This window comes from Pelophylax lessonae, assembly GCF_965119305.1.
Source record: "Pelophylax lessonae genome assembly, chromosome: 2".
In the NCBI taxonomy this organism is placed as follows: Eukaryota; Metazoa; Chordata; class Amphibia; order Anura; family Ranidae; genus Pelophylax; species Pelophylax lessonae.
In genome coordinates, this window is record NC_138769.1 from 268,684,902 (window position 1) to 268,707,266 (window position 22,365).

The following is a 22,365-nucleotide window of genomic DNA, read 5'->3' on the forward strand; positions in this document are numbered from 1 at the left end:
TTCACATACTTTTACTTGCAGCTGTATATGGAGATTAGGATTTCTCTTCTGTTCATTTACTTTGTTTTGCAATATGATAAATATAAACTATTACATCTATTTCTGAAAGCATTCCTAATTTACAGCATTTTTTTCATACCTGCCTAATACAGTAGTGTATATACAGTTGCTCAAAGTGCCTCCAAACTCCCCCAAGGGCTCCTTAGTTATACAGGGCACTTACAGTTGTTCCTTAGTAAAATAGTGTTGCCCTCAGTTATATAGTTTCCCTAATTATTTCTGCACTCTAAACATTTGTGTCTGAATTGCATACAATGCTCATTAGTTATGTAAACTGCTCTTTAGCTATATGCTGTGCCCTTCAATTACCCCTATTCCTCTGTTATACACAATGATTTTCAGTCAATGTTGTACCTTACTGTTATTTACGTCAGTGCATGTCCTCTTTTATACACAATGTGCAGTTACATGAAAGGAGCTCCCTATCCAAATCTAACTCTAAGGCTGGCCATACATGGTGCAAATTTATTTTCTGCAGCCACGGGTTGTATGAAAGAAAATGAGTGTTGACTGGGAAAACCAAAACCAATCCCTGCCGGAAGAAGACCGTGATTATTGCCAGCGGCAATAAGGAGAATCTGGCAGGCTGGGTTGTACCCAAGTTGATCGATCACCTTGATACATTCAGCCTGCCCATTAACAGTTCAAATCTCGGATAGTTCTTGCTGAACTGGCTGTGGTTCGACCCGTGTATGGTCGGCCTAACCTTGATCCTGAGCTGTACTGCAGATGTAACATTCAAGAACCCTACCTGTGTACTGGGCACTCTAGTGATCACACATTACCTTGAGTAGGCAGAGTATACTTCTTCAGTCCGCTCCTGAATGCTAGTAGGTCAGCTGACATTGAAGTGCTCCTGACTGACCTCAAGCTAGACTAATGTGACCACAGAAAAACTGAATTTTTGTAAGAACTTACTGTAAAATCCTTTTCTCTGAAGTTCATAGACAGACGCAGTTCCATCTTCATTACTAGTAGGTTATGCTCCTCCCATCAGGAATAGGCATAGGAACAGGAAAAAGCTTAACCACAAATATGGGGGCTGTCCCTGCAGGCATAACCCCTCACACTTTGCTATCAGTAATCAGTTTAGTTGCAAGCAGTGTTTAGAAGAAAAAAAAACTCATATACTCAGAAGTAGAGGGACGGGTGCTGCGTCTGTCGGACTTCAGAAAAAAGGATTTTACGGTAAGTTCTTACAAAAATCCAGTTTTCTCTATCGTTCATCGACAGACGCAGCTCCATCTTCATTACTAGTAGGGATGTCCCAAAGCAGTTTATAATGAGTGGTGGGAAGAAAATGCAAAAAACTAATGTAAGTCCCCCAAAGGCTAAATTTAGCCAATCCAGTAACCTGGAGCTCAACCAGGAACAACCGGAGCTCTCCCAGAACAAAATTACACCCTCAAACAGAAACTAAAAAAAAAAAAGGAGTTCTCTGTCAAACTGCAGCCTGCAAAACCTTGCGACCAAAAGAAGCATCCGTGGATGCCAACACGTCTGCTTTGTAGAATTTTGTAAACATATGCCCAGACAACCGCCTTGCACACTTGCAGCACCGACGCCTGATGGCGAAAAGCCCAAGAGGCACTCGGCCCTATCGTAGAATGCGCCTTCCCCGGGAAAGGAGGAACCTGACCCTTCAGTGAATAAGCCTGTACTACTGTCTGCCTGGTCTATCTGGAAAGGGTTGCAGCAGACGCAGCCAATCCCTTACAAGGTCCATCAGAAAGGACAAAAAGAGCATCTTGATTTCTGACAAAAATTTGGTTGCCTCCAAAAAAACCTTGATCGCCCAAACCACATCTATTAGGATGCATGGGCTTAAGACCGAGAAAAGGCAACACAATGTCTTCATTCAAATGAAAATCCAAAACGACCTTAGGGAGAAACCACTGATTAGGACGAAGTACCACTTTATCTTTGTGTATGACCAGACAAAGTGAGCGGAATGACAAAGCCGCCAATTCAGATACTCTGCGAGCAGAAGTGATACCCGCCAAGAAGGCAACCTTCTGAGACAACAAAGGCAGAGAAATCTCCCATTTTTTTTTCAAAAGGAGGCTTTTGAAGAACAGATAATACCAGATCGAGATCCCATGGAGGTAGCGAGGACCTTCTCGGAGAAGCCATATGGCGCACTCTCTGGATGAAAGTACGAATGCATGCGTAGCTAATGGGCATTGAAAATATATAGCCAAAGCCGACACTTGGCCTTTGATTGTGCCCAAAGTCAACCGCTGTTCAACTCCTTTCTGCAGAAAGGCCAAAATCCTAGCTATAGAAAACAAGCAAGGATGCACCTTCACACCATGAGATGTATGACTTCCATGTACGATGATAAATCTTCCTGAAAGTCGACTTCATAGCCTTCAAGAGCGTAGGAATCAGAGTCAGAAGGACCCCTATCCCTCAACGCCTGGCTTTCAAGCCGTTCAAGCCAGTGACTGTAAAGCGGGATGAAAGATCAGACCTTAAAACAGCAGATCTTCCCTGAGAGGAATTCTCCAAGGAATATCAGCGACCAGCTTTATTAGGTCCGCTTACCAAGATCAGCGAGGACGGTCCGGAGCCATTAGAATAACCGGAATGCATTCCGCCCCTATCCTGCGCAGAAGCCGCGGCAGAAGTTTTAATGGGGGAAATGCATAATTCAGTCGATACCGACCCCCAAGGAGCCACCAGTGCGCCTGTGGCGTTGGCCAGAGGATCTCGAGGCCTGGCTATTAACCTCTGAACCTTCTTGTTGAGTCAAGAAGCAAACAGATCGACCTCAGGAGTCCCCCCCCCCCCCCCCCCCGAACACACAGTAGTGTGCAGGGACCACTCCCCTTGATCCAGCACCTGACAACTCAGGTAATCTGCCTGCCATTTTTCCACACCAGGAATGTGTACAGCAGAGAAGGCTGGAACAAACCTTTCTGCCCAGGCCAGAGTCTCGGCCACCTCCTTGGCCGCCAAGACACTCTTGGTGCCCCCCTGGTGATTGATGTAAGTAACAGCCGTGGTGTTGTCTGATTGAATCTAAACCGGACAATCTTGCAGACGAGTTGTCCAATGATGCAGACATAGCTTTATTCCTCTGAGCTCCAAAACATTTATTGGAAGTCTTGACTCTTCCATTGTCTGGGTACCCTAAGCACAGAACTTCCCCAACAGGCTGGCGTCCGTGGTTACTACTGTCCAAAACAATGGAAGGAAGGACTTGCCCTGGCACAGAGCTGGAGACTGAATCCACTACAACAGAGCAAACTTCCTGTTGTGGCTCAACCGAATCATAGAATCCAAGGACTTTGGATCCTTTTTCCATTTGACTAGAATCTCCCTTTGCAACGGCCTTGTGTGGAACTGACAAAGGGGACCGCCTCGAAGGTCGATACCATCAGACCCAAAGCCCGCATCCAAACTTGCAGAGAAGACAGATTGTTGTCCAACAACAACCAAATCGCCCCCTGCAACTTTTTTAGCTTGTCCGCGGGGAGAAAAACCTTTGCCAAGGCGGATTTCTTGAAATTGATGTTCCAACCGCACTTTTGTAGAGTCCTGACCGTGATCTCCAAATCCCCTAACAAGGCTGAGTGAGAGTCCGCTCTCAACAGGAGATCTTCCAGGTACCCTAGTACCGCAATCCCCCGCTGGCATAACAATGCCAGTACCAGAGCTAGAACCTTGGTAAACACTCTGGGAGCAAAGGCGAGACCAAAGGGTAACGCCACAAATTGAAAATGCTACTGCAAAGCAAAGAAACCACCAGTGTCCAGCGTGTATAGGGATGTGTACCTATGCATCCTTGATATCTCTGGAGAACTCTCCCTGATGAAGAGACACCACTACTGTGCGGATGGATTCCATCCGAAACCTCTGTACTCTCACAAAGTGAATCAGAGCCTTGAGATCCAGAATGTGAATAGGTTTGAATAAAACCCTTGAAACCGTTCCTGATATGGAACTGGTACAATCACTCCTTATGACAGCAAATCTTGTACCGCCCCATAACCGGACTGGGGATAATTGTAGATTGAACGGGAAGAACTTGTCCAACAGACAAGACCGGAATTTGATCTTGTACCCTGATCGGATCAGTTTGTGAACCCACTTGTCCTAAATCAAGGAAGTCCAGGGTTCTTGAAAGAAATGAAGACGTTCCCCCTACCCCAGAATCAGGTGAGGGCGCCCCTTCATGCAGCTGAGGACTTGTCGGCAGGTCCAGATTTTCTGGACTTAGTCTTTCTTTCTTGGGACCCCCAGAAGACCTGAACAATTTTTCTTTCTCTTGCGACCCGGAGGTACGAAAAAGACATTTAAGAGCATTATAAGAAGGCCCCCGCCTAGCACGTGGCACCCTACTTTTAGAAGATTGGGGCAGACTAGTGCTCTTACCCCCCCCCCATGATACCTTTGATCAACTCATCCAGAGAGGATCCAAACAGCCTCTTCCTTGTAAACGGAAGATCAGCCACAGCCTTTTTTGAGGCCTGGTCAGCCGACAAGCATTTCAGCCATACCAAGCGCCTAATCGCAATCCCCACTGCTGACATCCTGGCCACTAACGGAGCTGAATCCAGGGACGTATCATACATGAATACCAGCACTTGAGCCAACTGGTCTAGTAATTCCGGCACCACAGGGGGGAGCCCTGCAGTTTCCAAGTTACTTTTAAGTAACTTCACCCATTTAGTAGCAGTCTACGCTAACAGAACATTCACAAACGTAGTCTTTAACATGTGACCTGCCACCACATGTAAATGGTGGGGCGATTCCACCCATCTATCCACGGATCCGGAAAAGTTGGAGATTCTTCCACCGGTACCAGAGTCGCCTTATTCAACCTTGCCACCAGAGAATCTACCTTTGTTGAAACAGTCCACCTTTTGGCCACCACCTCCGCAAAGGGGTAACGGTTTGCAAAACGCTTAGGCACCACCAACATGTGCTTAATTCATCTCCATTGTTCATCTACAATGGAGTGAAACAATTCTGGGCAAGGAAACACTTTCCCCGACTTAGGACATTTGCGAGCGTCAAAAGACACCTAGTGTCACGATCCGGGGTCAGGCTCGAAGACCAATAGCTATAGCAGTCGCAGGTCACACAGGAACCAGCAGGATAGGAACACTGGCAGGTCACCCAGGCACATGACGCAGGCTCACCTGAGGGGCGGAGTCTAAGTACTAACCGGTCTTCACCAGCGCTCCTGAAGGTGGAGATGGATTTTGCTGCGTGTTAGCACCAGGTCGCAGTCCTCAAGATCGCCCCACCAGGAGGTGAGCAAGTCAGAGTCCAGTAGCAGATAGGGATTAAGCTGAAGCGTAGTCAAGGAGTAGCCAAAGGTCGGTAACCAGTAGTTGCAGGTTGGGATCAAGCAGAAGAGTAGTCGAGGAACAAGCCAAGTGTCGATAACGGATGGTAGCAAAGATACCGACGGCAGCAGGAGAGACAAGCGAGATATCGGCTGTTGAAGGCACAATATTCTGGCAACAAATCGGCTGTTGAAGGCACAATATTCTGGCAACCAGGAAGTGCAAAGACTTGGCTTATAACAGGAAGTTCATGGGAGGAGCAAAGGGTTCAAGGCAATAAAGATTCACAGCAGGATCATTCAAGGATTTGTCCAGGGACCTGTCCAGCATTCCAGGTAGCTCAGCGAGTAGAGTCATAGCCAGACACCTTGGAGGCCCCAGGTTCAAGTCTGGGTCCTGACACCTAGGCACCTGATGCTGTAGGTTCATCAGCCAATTATAGAGTTTTCCGCACAGAAACAGTGCTTCCACCAATGTGAGCTCCCCCGCTTGCAGTTGATGACAGGTTCTCTTTACCATCAGAATGCAAAGATACCGACCCCTCAAGGTGGTCTGCATCTGCGGCGACCATATCTATCTCAGAGTCCAAAGACCCTGCTGATGGAGGTGAGAGCAGAGGGTGTTTGTGGGTGGCAGCACCAGAAATGGCCATATCTGCTTTTGACATCATATTTTGAAAAAAAAAAAACTGCAATCTCTGGCTGAGACTGGGAACCGGAGGGTCACTCAGTCACTCCCAGGGGGTCTGCAGGTGAAATTCTGCCCTGGGACTCCATGTTACTGTAACAGAATTTTTGCGGGTATATCCCGTTAAGACCACAAAAACAGCAGTCCCACCGTCACAGCGCGGGCTCTCAAATCCTGATCATTTATATAATAATAGCAGAGCAGAAAGGAAAAACCCACAGGAACCCCAGAAAAAATGTTACCAGACCAGAGGGGAGCTGCCAGCACGATCTGCAAAAATGAAACTGAATCTAACTGCACAGGAAGAGAAATCAGCCTCTATCTGTATAACCTCATGCGACATGTCTGTCCAGCCCATGGACCTCAAGAAAATGGCTGCTCTTACATTCTCAATGGTAAATAATAGAAAATGTGTGCCCATGCAATCTTATGGGAACACCGAAGTCATGAACCCCAGCAAAATGGCAGGCCGGTGGCACGCCATGCGGTCTTCAGGACCCCCAAAAGGTGTCCCAAAACAATAGGCATCTAAAACTCCCTCACCAGGGACCCACACAGGACAATCCAACCCCCTAAAAAAGACATCATAACAGCCACATTATTACTGCCCTTCCAAGGTGAAAACCTGCTAGGGGTAGGAGAATGCAGAGGGGTATCCAGATTTGTCCTCCGAGGTGCCAGGGAACTGAGGGAGCCCCTAAGGTCTGACCATTCCAGGGAAGGGCCCATGACTGCTCTGAGAGCTCCAGGGTTTTTTGGTGGGCAATATTTACTCACCATACAACGGTACCAGGTCTGCACCACTCCGAGACAGATCACTTCCCACCCAGGATGGGGGTGCCGTCAGCCAAGGGGAAGCTGCGACTCGGCGTTCCAGGTCGTGTGCGTCCCAGCGAGACTCTCCATTCGCAGGCTCATCCCCAACCATCGGGACACTGTCGTGGCGAGGCCTAGTTCTGGACTATAACCTGCTCACGCTCGATGGCCAGGCTGGGAGGCCTTAAGGATCTAGATTATCCAGTGTGAAAACCACAGCCAGCTGTTGCTTGTAGTTCCTCTGGATCTTGGTCCTCAGGAACTAACTAGTGAAAAAATAAAAAATCACAAACTTTCCCTGTTACAGCTAAGACCAAAGTCCCAGCAGGGCAAGGTCTTATTCCTAGCACTAGACAGAACAAACTGATTAAGGATAGCAGAGTGTGAGGGGTTATGCCTGCAGGGACAGCCCCCATAGGTGTGGTTAAGCTTTTTGCCTGCCTAGTGCCTATTCCTAATGGGAGGAGCATAACCTACTAGTAATGAAGATGGAGCTGCGTCTGTCAATGAACGATAGAGAAACAAAGCTTTTTCCTCCAAATATACCAGTTCCCAGTTATTTTTTTTTTTTTAAGCTAAGGTACTAAAAGTGGGATATAAAATGAGGTTACAGCGCTCAAATAATGATTTAAAGTGACAATCCAAAATACTGATGTGAAAAAAAGGTGTATATGACAATTCAGTCCGTAACAACATATATTATACTTTAAATAAATCCACAGATGTGTGCTGATATTCAGGGCTAATCTAATAAAAAAAGACACTCCTCCACCAGTGATCCTTCACCAAGATAAGAATGCGCACTCACCAGACCGATATGCTGCCTGGTTAGGACAGCAACTCTAAAAGCTGAATAAAACATCCAATATTGATCCATAAAATGCAGACATCAATTAAAGCACTTGCATAAAGAGCCAACAGATTTAGAGTAGTACTGGTGGCTATGGACCTCTGGCATGTAGCACTGCTCTATGGCCATTTCACGTTAATACGCTTCCTCAGGAGCAGTAATGATACATGACAGGCCCAATCAATCCAATCAATATTGGATGTTTTATTCAGCTTTTAGAGTTGCCTGTTATGCTTTATTTTAAATAAATACTACACCATAAGAAGATTTTCTCTCTCCTGTGTCTGCTGATTTGTGCACCTGTCCTGTTGGAGTATTGAAGAAGGAGATATCCTCTGGTGTGAACCCCCTTATATCTGGCTTTACTCAAGACCTGATACTGCATTAAAAACGCATTTGCTGTCCTAACCAGGCAGCATATCGGTCTGGTGAGTGCACATTCTTATCTTGGTGAAGGATCACTGGTGGAGTGTCTGTTTTAATTATATTGGCACTGAATATCAGCGCACATCTGTGGATTTATTTAAAGGACTTTATATGTTGTTACGGACTGAATTGTCATACACACCCTTTTTCACATCAGTATTTTGGATTATTTGTCACTTCAAATCATTATTTGAGCACTGCAACTTAATTTTATATGTTATGTTGGTGTTTGTATATATACACTGTTTGCAAGCTGCTATTTTATTTTGAGGCGCTGACATTTATTTTACTAAAAGTGAGATGCTAGCATTTTCTGCTAAAATTTGGGATCATTATATAGAGATTAGGAAGGTTTAGGGAACTGGGTATTTTGGAAGGAATCTTTATAAAACATACAGTATATATGGCATAAAAAGTGGGGTTTGGTACATGGCAATTGCAGAAGAGGGCCTGATTATTTGCCATTATCAGTTAAAAAATAATTTCTGTGTAGCTTAATTGTTTTTATGATTTTTACAGTGTGTGTGGTCTGTAAAACTTTTAGAGCAATGGACAAGTTGCTTTCCTGTAAATAAATGTAATGTTTTTTAACAGCCCTAACAGATATTTCCCAGGACCGCACCATATTCCTGGATACAACCCTCAGTATTCTTCACAATATCCTGATGGCTACCAGTACTACACTCAGGCAGGATCGCGTCCTGACAGCATTTGCTCTATGTCCGCTTTTGACAGGGCCATACCACAGTGGACTGTTGAAGACAGACCACAGATCTTTCACAGTAGACCATTATATGAGCCAAGGGAGTGGAAGGACCCTGCTGTTTATAGACGACCAGTAGAACTGTGGGCTCCTCGCCCTGCTTTTTACTACCAGGAGGCCGATGCAGCTTGTGGATCTCTTCGTCGCCTCTCTCTACAGCCTCGTTCTCGCTCAGTACCACGCTCTCCAAGCCAGGGGGCATACAGAACCCATCAAAGAGTCTGTTCACCTGTACGCTCCCCTAGTGCACGGTTCGAACCTGGTTCTCGAGATGAGATCTTTGGGGATCCAGCTGCGTACACCTTGAGACGTTCAATCAGTTCTCCAAAAGTGAGTTTATTTTTATGAATCCTGCAGATTTAAACACGTTGTATGCTGCTTTTATATTCTGTATATATATTTTCAGTATGCTGCAGATTTAATTAAATTCTAATTGATATATATATAAGTGTGTGTGTGTGTGTGTGTGTGTGTGTGTGTGTGTATATATATATATATATATATATATATATATATTTACAGTATCTCACAAAAGTGAGTACACCCTTCACATTTTTTTAAATATTTTATTATATCTTTTCATGTGACAACACTGAAGAAATTACACTTTGCTACAATTTAAAGCAGTGAGTGTACAGCTTGTATAACTGTGTAAATTTGCTGTCCCCTCAAAATATCTCAACACACAGCCATTAATGTCTAAACCGCTGGCAACAAAAGTGAGTACACCCCTAAGTGTAAATGTACAAATTAAGCCCAAAGTGTCAATATTTTGTGTGGCCACCATTATTTTCCCTCACTGCCTTTACCTTCTTGGGCATGGAGTTCACCAGAGCTTCACAGGTTGCCACTGGAGTCCTCTTCCACTCCTCCATGACAACATTATGGAGCTGGTGGATGTTAGAGACCTTGCGCTCCTCCACCTTGCATTTGAGGATGCCCACAGATGCTCAATAGGGTTTAGGTCTAGAGACATGCTTCCTGGTTCCCTCAATGAACTGTAGCTCCCCAGTGTGGGCAGCACTCATGCAGCCCCAGACCATGACACTCATACCATCATGCTTGACTGTAGGCAAAACACACTTGTCTTTGTATTCCCCACCTGGCTGCTGCCACACACGCTTGTCACCATCTGAACCAAATATGTTTATCTTGGTCTCAGACCACAGGACATGGTTTCAGTAATCCATGTCCTTAGTCTTCTTGTGCATTATCTTTATAAAAGGTTTCCTTCTGGGATGATAGCCATGCAGACCAATTTGATGCAGTGTGCGACATATGGTCTGAGCACTGATGGGCTGATCCCCTACCCCTTCAACTTCTGCAGCAATGCTGGCAGCACTCATACGTCTATTTCCCAAAGACAACCTCTGGATATGACACGGGTCATGTGCACTCAACTTCTTTGGTCGACCATGGCGAGGCCTGTTCTGAGTGGAACCTGTCCTGTTAAACTGCTGTATGACCTTGGCCAGTTTCAGGGTCTTGGCAATCTTCTTATAGCCTGGGCCATCTTTACGTAGAGCAAAAAATTTTTTTTTTTTTTTTTTTTTTTCAGATCTTCAGAGAGTTGTTTGCCATGAGGTGCCATGTTGAACTTCCAGTGACCAGTATGAGAGAGTGAGAGTGATAAAACCAAATGTAACACACCTGCTTCCCTGCAATCTATTGGCTTATGATGCTTGAGATTCCTGTTTGGCCCGGATATCCAAAAGATCATTGCAGATTCTGTGTTCCATTATACCAGATCTTAGCTTGATATGGGCATGTAACAGGTTCTTGTGCTATTTACCCACCTTGTCTGGGGAGATACTGTAATGTATATACAATATATATTTTTTCCATATGATATGGTTTTAAGATTTGTTATCATGTTGTCATAATTAATTTCATATTTTTTATATGTTGAGTACTTGTGTTTCCTTATGGGATTACCAGTGGCTACCTTTAAAGTCCTACTCATCCTTCCATTTCTTTGCATTATATTTTTTGGATGTGGTGCCACATATCTGAGTCCTGTCTCAAATCTGCCGCGTACAACCTTAGGGATTGTCAAAACTATGGCTAAAAGGCCAGGAGAAATTCATGATAAACTTGCTCTTGAGATAGACAACCCAAATTTTAACCCAAAGTTGCCACTTTTATCTTTGGCTCTGTGTGGTGGACATGTAGAACACAATTCATAACATCTCTAGAATTTTTGTACCTTCTGGCATATGCACAGAATACTGTTCTTTAAAGTCTGAGAAACTGATTCGGTGTGGGAAATATGCCTTTTGCGCATGCTCTTGAAATGCGAGCTTCTCTTTGGCATGTCCCTCAATTGTATATATTGAGGCAGCTACTGGTGAGAGAGGTTTCAGACCTTGCTTACCAAAGGTTACACTTCACCATGCAGTTTTCATCTATGTGCTCCTACTAGTTCAAAATCATCATTTACAGTTGGTCCTTCTGGTTGTTGCAAACCTTCCCTCTATAAGCCCACTGAAATGCCTATAAAGCCTTTCTCATGCAAATAGGTCACCCACTCTTATGGAAAGAGATGGGGTGGTTCTCTCTTTATCTTTGCAGATGTACAAGTATTCATAATTGCTGTCCTCTCCTAACTTTTCTAGTTCCTCCTTTTCTAATTGGAAAAGAATAAGATTCCTTAATCCCGCTCTTGCATATTGTTACAATGGATATTTGTCCTTTTTCCTACTAAGGAAAGGATTTCAGGATTTACCAACCCCTACACACAAACAAGATGCATTGGTTTGATTATTTTGGTAGTCAGGCTTTCATGGGCCACCCCTTGACACTGCCACTTCCTTGAGCTATGTTATGACTCCTGTACAAATGAGTCAACATCTGATACCGAGGAAATTCTCAGGTTTTTGCATTCCTGTCTGCTTTCCTGTGAGCTTTTTCTTGCTGATGTTAATGATTACTCGCATTCATTATGTCTGTGGGGTGCTGCATTATTAGGATTGTTCTCAGCCTATGGGATAACCAGTGAGATTAGTTGTGGCTATAGGCCTTCAGACACCCAAATTCTGTCATTAAAAACCTGACAGCTGCTTTTCCCTTTCGTTCATAGATGGACACAGCCTCTTCTTTATCCATAATGAAACAGGGTTTTATAGCCCCACCTACAGGAGTAGGACACTAGGCAGCAAGAAAGACTCGGCACCTCCTATGGGCAGTAGGACTCTGCTATAGAACTCCAGTCTTTCTGCCTAGTGTCTTCAGAAGTATGAACTTGTTTTTTCTGCAGGGACTTGTGATCCTACAACTTTTTTTCCCTTTTTATGTTTTTTTCCTTTTCTCCTGCAGAGATCTTCTATCAACAGTCGGACTGCTCCATTCCTCCCCCCCTTTTTTTCCACTTGGGAAGTGGGGGTTGCCTGCTGCTCTGGGGATCACTGTCTTGCCTGGGTCCCTGGATGGGCGCATTTCCCTTAGCGGTCCAGTGTGGGGGCAGTGTTGACTGCCATGTGGCATCCTCTCTTGCTATCAGCAAGTGTGCTCCCTGCGGGGGAGGGGGGGTCGTGCAGTGTGGTGTTGCTTTGGTGCACCCTGAGGGTATTTCAGTCCTCAGGCTGTGAGCTGGGGCTTGTGTGGGGCTGCAACCTTGTCCTGTGCTTCCCCTGGCCCTGCCCACAGGTGCACCATGCGGCTGGGCTGCCCGCAAATTTAGGTCGCAGCCTGCAGCCTTCTGGGTGGGCTTCAGTGCCGCTATCTTGACACAGGCATTAATGGCTGTGAGTTGAGTTATTTTGATGGGACAGCAAATTTACATTGTTATACAAGCTGTACACTCCCTACTTTACATTGTAGCAAAGTGTAATTTCTTCAGTTTTTTCACATGAAAAGATATAATAAAATATTTACAGAAATTTGAGGGTGTACACACTTTTGTGATATACTGTATCTCCATCTTCATATGGCAGCAGTGATCCCAGTGCGGGAACCTACCCCCTAGTAGGATCCTGCGGAATGCAAGGCAGAGGGGATAGCCAAGTCGCTGCCCACCAGTGCGGGATCAATGATCTGGTCTGTGTTGGCCACGGTCTGGTGACTCAGATGCTGTCTGAATAGGCAAGGTTTTGTGACCATCCTTGGCTTCTAGCCAAATGCCTGAAGCATATGTGGGACTTGCGGAATGGCTTTTCCAGGGGCACATTTGTGGCGCATCCCACTTTTCCCCACACCTTCCGTTTTGGCGGTGCTTCTATGTGGGTCCTTTGGCTCCATTGTTGGTCGGCTGACCAGGCTTCTGGACCAGCCTTGGCAGACCTGCCCTCCCAGGAAGTCCGGCTGTTTGGTGCTACCCTGGATGATAGTATCAGGAATTTTATGGGTGGCAAGAGTACCTCTCTCCCTCAGACCCTTTAGGAAAAGGAACATCCCAACAGAATACTGGGATGTATAAAAAGGGGGATTCACTCCAGAAATAAAGAGATTATTCTCCCGCTCTACAAGACTCTGGTCCGGCCACATCTGGAGTATGCTGTCCAGTTCTGGGCACCGGTCCGCAGGAAGGATGTGCTGGAACTGGAGAAAGTCCAGAGGAGGGCAACAAAAATAATTAGGGGAATGGAGGACATCGGCTATGAGGAAAGACTACAAGCACTGAACCTATTCTCTCTGGAGAAGAGACGATTGAGGGGGGATATGATATCAATGTACAAATACTGTACTGGCGACCCTAGCATAAGGAACAAACTATTCAGAGAAAGGGAATACAATAAGACACGTGGCCACTCACTAAAACTTGAGGAAAGGCGGTTTAACCTTAAAGTGCGTAAGGGGTTCTTCACTGTAAGAGCGGTAAGGATGTGGAATTCTCTTCCACAAGCAGTCGTATCAGCGGGGAGCATAGATAGTTTCAAAAAACTATTAGATGTACACCTTAAAGACCACAACATACAGGGGTACACAATGTACGGTTAAAAGCAAACACACACGCATCATGGGTTGAACTGGATGGACTTGTGTCTTTTTTCAACCTCACTAACTATGTAACTATGTAACTATGTAACGCTAGAAGGCTGGACCAAGCCTTTTGGCTCAGAAGCAGGTTTTTTGTTCCTCTGGGTCCTCAACTTAGAGTTCCAAACCTTTCAGGACTTTGTGGGTGGCACCTCACGTCCCAGAGGTCCCCTAAGCCCGCAGATAAGTCCTCCTCAGAGGACTTTTACCCCCCCCCCCCAGGGGGTAAGGCGGTCTCCTTCACTAGTTTGTGGGCGCTTGTGGGCTTCCGTCGGAACACCGCTTCCTTCAGCCTTGAACATGGATATAAAATATTACAGCGCCCCCCTACAAAACTAGCCGAGAAAAGCTTGTATAGAACTGGAACATTTATTGAACAAACTCACACCTAATATATACAAGATGAACATCCCCCCCTCCTGATTAGATTACCCCACCATGTCAGGTGCCTGATTACATTATCATATACAGATGAAATTGTATACAGAAATAGAATTAACCTGCACTAATTATCTAAGGAACCACCAACACAAACAGTATTCTACTTTCCCACCAGTCACTAATAGATGGCAGTGATTCAATCAACCTGAGCCAATTAACTAGCAGACTGCCATCCTCGAGCTCCTGAAGTACAATACACATTATCATAATGTAAACACAGAACCCACAGTAGATAACAGGTGAGTAAATCAGCATATTCAACAATGTGTTGAAGACAGGTGGTTGAGCTGATGATGTTATTAGCATCTGCTAGAAGTCTGACTGTGTGAAGCAGTCTCTTATTGGCAACAGGCAGCTAGGCCTTAACATGAATCCTAGGTCTAGAGTCCCAGAGTCTTCATATGTTCCTTGAGATATATTATTGACAAATATTACTGTCCCATTTGAGTAACCCAAGCCATATTCTCAGTGTCCATTAAGTCTATCATTTTCTTGGTCACCCTGTGTCCCTAATAGACACAGGGTGACTTACACATGAGAGGCCTTAGGGGGCTGAGAGAGGGCTTTCCCAACCTCTCTAAGGTAAGCTGTGTTCCACGGGCCCCCCAACCAAAGTGACTCCCGTCATAGGCAGTGTCTCACTCGTCCTTCCATCCAGGACTTCCATGGATCATGGCTTTCGGGAAGTCTGTGTTTACCCTATCTAAGCGCTTGGAGGTTTTGGGGCTGTTCCTCAATTCAGGGCGGCCCACGGTGTTCTGCCCACCGGCAATCTCCAGAAGTTCTGGTCTGCGGTCTGGCAACTCTTGGCTTGCGGGTGGCCTTTTGGAGTTTTATGTTTGCATACAGGTTTTAGGCCTCATGGTGGCTACCTTTCCGGTGGTTCTGTATGCTCAGTGCCATACAAGAACACTGCAGAAGGAAATCCTATCCAAATGGAAATAGTCTCCCGCTGCCTTGGACATTCAAATGCACCTGGAGCGATGAACGAGGGCCTCCCTCTTCTGGTAATAGCAGCCTCCGTCCTTCTGGTAAGGGATGTTCTTCCTTCCTCTTCGCTGGCCCATGGTTATGACAGATGTATGCCTTTCAGGCTAGGAAGGAGTCCGGGGTTTGGACATGGCTCAGGATTGATTGATTCCGGAGGAAGCCTGCTTGTCCTTCCTTGTTCCTGGGCTTCAGGCAGTCAGGGTACCGCTGATAAATTAGAAGGATCGCCTAAAGGGTCTACAGATCAGGATCCTGTCAGACAATGCCACCGTGGTGGGTATGTCATTCATTAGCGAGGCGGCACTGGAAGTGTCTCTCATCCTGCAATGGATGGACCAGTTCGTTCCAGCTCTGTGAATATGCCAGGTGTTGGAAACTGGCAAATGGACTATCTCAGCCGTAAGAGGCTGGATCTGGGCGAGAGGTGTTTCATGAGTTCTCTCTTCTTTGGGGGATACCGAACATGGATCTTCTTACATCTTGCCTCAACCGGAATATTCCCACGTGCGTCAAGATCATTGGTTCCTCTGGCGGACTCAACGGATGTGCAAGTGGCGCCATGGGATCAGTACAATCTCTTCTACACCTTTCCACTTCTCGGTCCCATACCTTGTTTGTTGCATGGGATTGTGGCAAAAGGATCCCAGTCATCCTGGTAGCTCTGGACTGGCCTTTTCATCTGTGTCAGGGTGCGGTTGGTGACAGATGCCCCCTGGCTGCTTTTTATTCGAGGAGACCTTCTATCCCAGAGGCTGGTGTTCCACCCTGTTTTAGTATTGTTGACTTGACAGTGTGACTGTCAAAAGCCAGGTTGTAGAGGGGGTTGTTGGCTTTGGGAAACCTGACCCTGTTAAAGGCTCATAAGCCTACCTTCTGGACGGCCTATAACGTTTGGTGTGAAGCCTTGGAGTTCCATCGTTGATCTGTGGCTTAGGTGTTGGCCTTCTTGCTACGTGGCATTAATCAGACGCTTGTTTTGGGTACGATTAAGGCTCAAGTCTCTATTTTGGCTACTTTTTTCAGCATCCCTTGGCTAGGCATTTATTGGGCCGCAGTTTAATTAATGAGGTTTCTCATGTGGTGCCCCCTGTGCGTTCCCATTTGGCATTGTCGGCTCTTCAGAAGCCTTCCTTTTGAACAGCTTCTGGGATATCCCCTTACACTCTAGACTCTAGCAGATGGTTGCCTTCTAGTCGCCATCACTTCTGTCATGTACCTGGGTGTCCTTGAACCGGGTTCCCAGTTTTGCAGTCTGCAGCCTTGCCTGTTGTGCCACAGGGAAGCTCTTGAGTCTTTTCAGTGATTTTCCAACCTGATGCTTTGCCTTGGACTCACTAGCCCCACCTGCTGCCAGCTGCAAACAATGTACAATTTAACCAGCCCATAAATAGCAGCACTTCCTGTTACTCATAGTGCCAATTTGTTTGGAGTATCTCCCTGGGTGTGCTGTATGCTCTTTGATTATCGTGTATGAACTTTTTCCTGAATTCTTGACTACTCTTCAGGAGAGAGAGAGAGCCAAGCGTCGATCTAAGTGTAGCACAGCAGTAATTTTAATGACACACAATAAAATCGTTACTCACAAGAGGTCCATAAAAGCAGGCATTGGTAAAATCAGTAAGGGGAAGGTCTCTGGGGTCACATCCGAGGTGGAAGATCCAGTCAGGCGGTAGCGCTGTGATGAGGGAGGACAGCCGATGGCCCCATGTCGGAGGCGGGAGACGTGCAGGTCCTCTGTGGTGGTGGAGCAGGGTGGGACCGCCGGTCGGATGGCTGTGACGTCACTTCCGGAGACAGCAGGGAATCAAACGGCGACGCGTTGCGGAGCTCCGCTCCTTCTTCAGGCCGTGCAGGGGCCATTTTGAATGTGGTATTTATGCCCATAGTCCGGGACAACAACTACAGTGGCTCAGGAGGGACAAATTTGGGAAGGGCGAACCAGCAATGGGATTAGTATCTACACAAAGAGTGGTGGAGGCTAGAGAAGGGAGGAGGGAGCTGTATGGGGAGGGGGAAGGGGGGGAAAAGGAGGGGGGGGGAAGAGGGGGTGGAGGAATGGCGGGGGGGGGGAGGGAAAAAGAAGAAGGGGGAGGGAAAAATGTGCTGACTTGACTGGATGTTTTAGTATTGGGGCCAATAACACTACAGGATGAATGTTCATGGTATGGAGAGTAGTGTGCATGAAGGGACTTGATTATCTTTTTGGACTGAAACGGTCCGTGCGGTAAGAGTGCACATGTATGGATATATACAGTAAGGACAATTGATATGAAAAAGAAGTAATAAATATGTGAAGGGTGTAGTCAGGGAATGTTTGGACTGGTGCAACATGATTGGATTGATTTTGTGACATGTATGGACCTACGCATGAAGGCAAGAATGGGGGGGGAGGGGGGGAAAATGTGTGCGTGCGTGAATGCGTATTAATGCACGCATGTTCGCAAGCATGTGTATATGCACGCTACCACATATACACAAACACACTCACACACGCACACCCATAGGAAGTTGGTGTGCCAGTGTGTGGGCGGGTGTCGTGCGGGGCATATATGGAGGAAGGTCATACTATGAATCGGATAGTGGTAACGAAACTATGTGGGCAAGGTTAACTAATATATGGGTACTTACTTTGGTGTTGGCTTGATATGAAGAAGCATATGTCGGGAGGGTTCAAAAAGATCTCTGGAAGACGGAAGGAAGAACCTGGGCAGAAAATGATCATGTTAGTATACCACAAGAAATATTACTTAGGGAGATGGGCTACAGCAGCACATTGATTTCAATTTCTTCGTTCAGGCCCCCAGGCGAGACCGTTTCAAGGGAGTAAATCCAGAAGGTTTCCCTCTGGCACAACCGCTTGAAACGCTCTGTCCTGGGCAAGGTATTAGGAATTGACTCAATTACCCACACCTTGAGTCCGGAGGGAGATTGGTTGTGGAACTCTGCAAAGTGTCTGGGGACACTGTGTTTGTCCTTCCCTTTTTCGACCAGCCGACGATGCTCACCAAATCGTTTCCTAAGGGGTCTTATGGTGCGGCCTACATAGAATAGTCCACATGGGCAGGTTAGACAGTATATGACATATTCTGTGGAACAGTTGTAGAATTGTTTAATTTGGTGTTTTTTGCCTTTCACAGTGAACTCTGTCTGTCCGTGTTGAACATGGGCGCAAGTGAGGCACAAGGGTTTGCGGCACTGGAACATCCCTATGAGGGGGATGAGGCAGATGGTGGTGGTGGGGTGGGGGGTGGCTGATTTGAGTTTGCTCGGGGCAATGAGATTTTTGATGTTTGAGGATTTTCTGTAGGAGACTTTGGGAACAGAAGGTATGGTGGATTTTAAATGGGGGTCCTCTGATAAGATGGACCAGTGTTTTCGTAAGATCTTTTCCATTTGTCTGTGTTTAGTATGGAACTGTGTGGTAAATCGTAGGGGTTGGGGCAATGAGTTCTTTGAGTGGGGTGGGGCCTGGGGAGCGCTAGAGTCATATTGTAGCAGGTATTCTGAGTGGGCTTGTTGGACCAGGGATTCGGGGTACCCTTTATCTAGGAATTTTTGGGTTAAGAGGGCACTTTGTTCGCAGTAGTCCTGTTGTTTGGTGCAATTGCGTTTTAAACGGCAGAATTGACTCTTTCGGATTTTAGAGATCCACCTGGGATGGTGGCAACTATGGTAATGTAAGAATGAGTTTCCAGCGGTGGGTTTTGTGTAATTTTTGGCTACAATGTTGCCATCTTCATGATATAGGTTAAGATCTAAAAATGCCAATTGAGCCGAATCGCATACAGAGGTGAAGGATAAATTGAAAGGATTTTGGTTGCAATGTTGTACAAATTGGGTAAAGGTGGATTGGGGACCGTCCCAGATGACAATGATGTCATCTATGTACCGGCCATAAAAAATGATGTGAGGGGTGAAAGGGTTGTTCTGCCAGATGTATTGGGCTTCCCAGAAACCCATGGTGAGGTTGGCATAGCTGGGTGCAAAATTGGCCCCCATCGCTGTGCCAGTGACTTGGAGATAGAAGTCTCCGTTAAACTCAAAATAGTTCCGGGTGAGGCAGAATTTGGTGGCATCTAGGATGAATAGTGCTTGCTGGGGGTGGATCGTGGGGTCTGCGGATAGGAAGTGTGAGACGGCCCTGAGTCCAACCTGATGGGGAATGGAGGTGTAGAGGGAATTAACATCCAGGGAAGCCCACATGTAAGTGGGTTCCCAGGAATAGTGACTGAGGAGGTCGAGTAGGTATGATCCGTCTCTGATGTATGAGGGAAGGCCTTGTGCTAATGGTTGCAGGAATTGATCAATGTATTGGGAAAAAGGGCTGGTGATGCTGTCCATGGCAGCTACAATGGGACAGCCTGGGGGGTGGGTGCTGTTTTTATGGATTTTGGGTATGTGATAAAAATATGGGGTGGAAAAGAAGTCTCTATTGAAGAATGAGAGTTCTTGTTTATTGATTATCCCCTCTTCAATTGCATCTCTGGCGAGGCACTGCGCCTCTGCTTGGAACTTTGTGAGGGGGTCCTGCGGGAGGGGGCGGTATGTGGAGGTATCTGAAAGAAGGCGGATGGCTTCCTGGACGTAATCGGCCCTGTTTTGGACCACTATGCCTCCACCTTTGTCAGCGGTTTTAATTATGAGGTTTTGGCTCTGGGTGAGGTGTTTGAGGGCAGATTTCTCTGCTTGGTTTAGATTGGAAGCTGGGTCATGGGAGGGGTTTTTGGATTGTTTACACATTTTGAGAATGTCCGCGTATACTACTTGATAGAACGTTTGGAGATACGGACCTTTGGACTGGGTGGGATTGAATACTGATTTTGGTCTGAGTGAAGAATGGCGGACTGGGGGGGAGGAAGAGGGATGGAGGGTGAATGGGATGAGGTCCTCATCATTATGGTGCTCAATGTGTAGTTCTTCTAAAATTTGGAGGGCCAGTGCATCCATGGAGGAGTCAAGATCAGGAGTGGAAGGAAGGGGTTGTGGGTTGGGAGAGGGGTCAAGAGAAGCCTTGGAGGATTGGATGTTGTAATGACGTTTCAGGGTAAGGTTCCGAATGAACCTGTTGAGGTCTTTGAACAGAGTAAATTGGTTTGGTGTAGTGGCTGGGGCAAAATTGAGGCCTCTATTCAGTAAGGCGGTTTCAGCAGAGGATAGTGAGTGGGAGGATAGGTTGTATATTTTTACTGTGTTAGTAGTTTGGCTCTTTTGTTTATTTCTGAGTCTTCCCCCCCGCTTTCCTCTGTGTCTAGTTTTCTTTTGTTTGTTTGAGGAGTCGGTACAAGCAGGGGTCGGTACCACCATACAGGGTCGCTTCACCCTCTACAAGCCTGCAGCCATCCAAGTGTCCAGCTATTGGATTACACTCCACCATCTGCCCACAGTATACTTTTGCAGTCACCCGTACTGTCTGTTTGCGCCACTTCTCTCCCCCCTCTGCCTGCCTTGACTACTCTTCAGCCTGCCGATTCCGTACTTCACCGCCAGCTTGTGTATGACCTCTGCCTGCCTGACCATTCTTTGGATTTTGTTTGTATACCGCTTCACCTGATCTGTTGCCGGCCCGATCTCTCCGACTACGTTTTCGCCTGAATCCTCAGCACTCAAGCTTCAGACTTTACCTCACAGGTACCTAACATAACAAATGGGCCATAATGACAGTGGACCCTGCTGAGATTGTTAAGGTACTTATGCGTCAGGGTAAAATAAAATGCAGCGCTAAAAAATTAAAAAATGCAATTGATTTAAAATGCACAATACTGAAAAGTCCACACAAACGCATGAACTGAAAATATCCAAAGTGGAGATTAATATGTATAAAACAACACTTATGATATGCAAGATTGAATAAGCAGTTCAAAGTGCTCCAAAATGCAGAAATACAAAATGCAATGGTTTAAAATGCACAATGATGAATAGTCCACAAAAACGCATGAACTGAAAACATCCGAAGTGTAGATAAATTTATGTAAACAGCACCCTTGATGTACAAAGTTGAAATTCAAGACCCAAAGAAACTCTCTGCTGTCTTGCAATGGCCCCAATTGACCACTCTGAAGGGACTCCAAAGCTTTCTAGGGTTCCCAAATTACTACAGGCGCTTCATCAACGGTTTTGCCTCCATAGCTGTCCCCCCTTACTGCTAGGACTAGGAAAGACACCAATTGCAAACTGTGGCCCTAAGAAGCAGAATCTGCTTTCCAGATTTTAAAGGGTATGTTCAGCAAGGCTCCAATTCTTCAGCATCCAAACCCTCATCTCCAGTACATAGTTGAGGTTGATTTCTCTGAGATAGGAGCAGGTGCCGTGGTGTTGCAGAGACAACCTAAGACCGGTAAAATTTATCCAGTGATGTTTTTTTTTCTAAAAAGTTTTCTCTAGGGGAGATGAATTACCATGTTGGGAATCGAGAACCCCTGGTTATAAAACTTGCATTAACTGAATAGCGACATCTTCTGGAAGGGGCTCTAACGCCTTTTTCTATCCTAACCGACCATAAAAACCTGCTGTATCCTCAGACTGCTAAATGTTTGAATTCACGTCAAGCACGATGGGTTCTGTTCTTCTCCTGTTTTAATTTTGTCCTTTCTTATGTCCCTGGGCATAAGAACAGGAAGGCCGATGCTCTGTCCAGTTTGTTACTTCTGAAGAAGATCAACCTACCGAGCAATATATTATTCCACCTCACAAGATTGTCGCACAGATCTCTACGGCTCTTTTCCAACAGTTACAGGAAACCCAGAATCGTGTTCCTTAAGGACTGAAGGTACCACCAGGTCACCTATTTGAAGCCCCCAGCCTCAGGAAACCTGTACTCCTCTGGGCAGATCATGGAATGTTCTCTGGTCATCCTGGTGTCACAATCACTCTTAAGACCTTGCAACGTCATGTTTGGTGGCCTAACATGAAAAGCCTTGGACCCATTTATCTATGGACAGAGTTACCCAAATCTGATGGCATGACTGCTATTTGGTTCATAGTGGATCACTTTTCAAAGATGTCTCATTTTGTACCACTCTCTGGATTACCTACAGCGGAAGCTCTGTCTACCCTCTTCC

At 46.1% G+C, this 22,365-nt stretch overlaps 1 protein-coding gene across 2 annotated transcripts in view; it reads left to right on the forward strand.

Annotated features, from left to right (window-relative positions):
• PLEKHA6 (pleckstrin homology domain containing A6) overlaps positions 1–22,365 on the forward strand; it is a 949,845-nt gene that overhangs the window by 306,448 nt on the left and 621,032 nt on the right. For both annotated transcript variants that reach the window (XR_014224910.1, XM_082245107.1), the window contains exon 8: positions 8,734–9,232. Coding sequence is in view for 1 of the 2 variants with exons in the window: in XM_082245107.1 (XP_082101233.1) it covers positions 8,734–9,232 (499 nt within the window). In the remaining variant the exon portion in view is untranslated. The remainder of the gene's footprint in view (positions 1–8,733; positions 9,233–22,365) is intronic.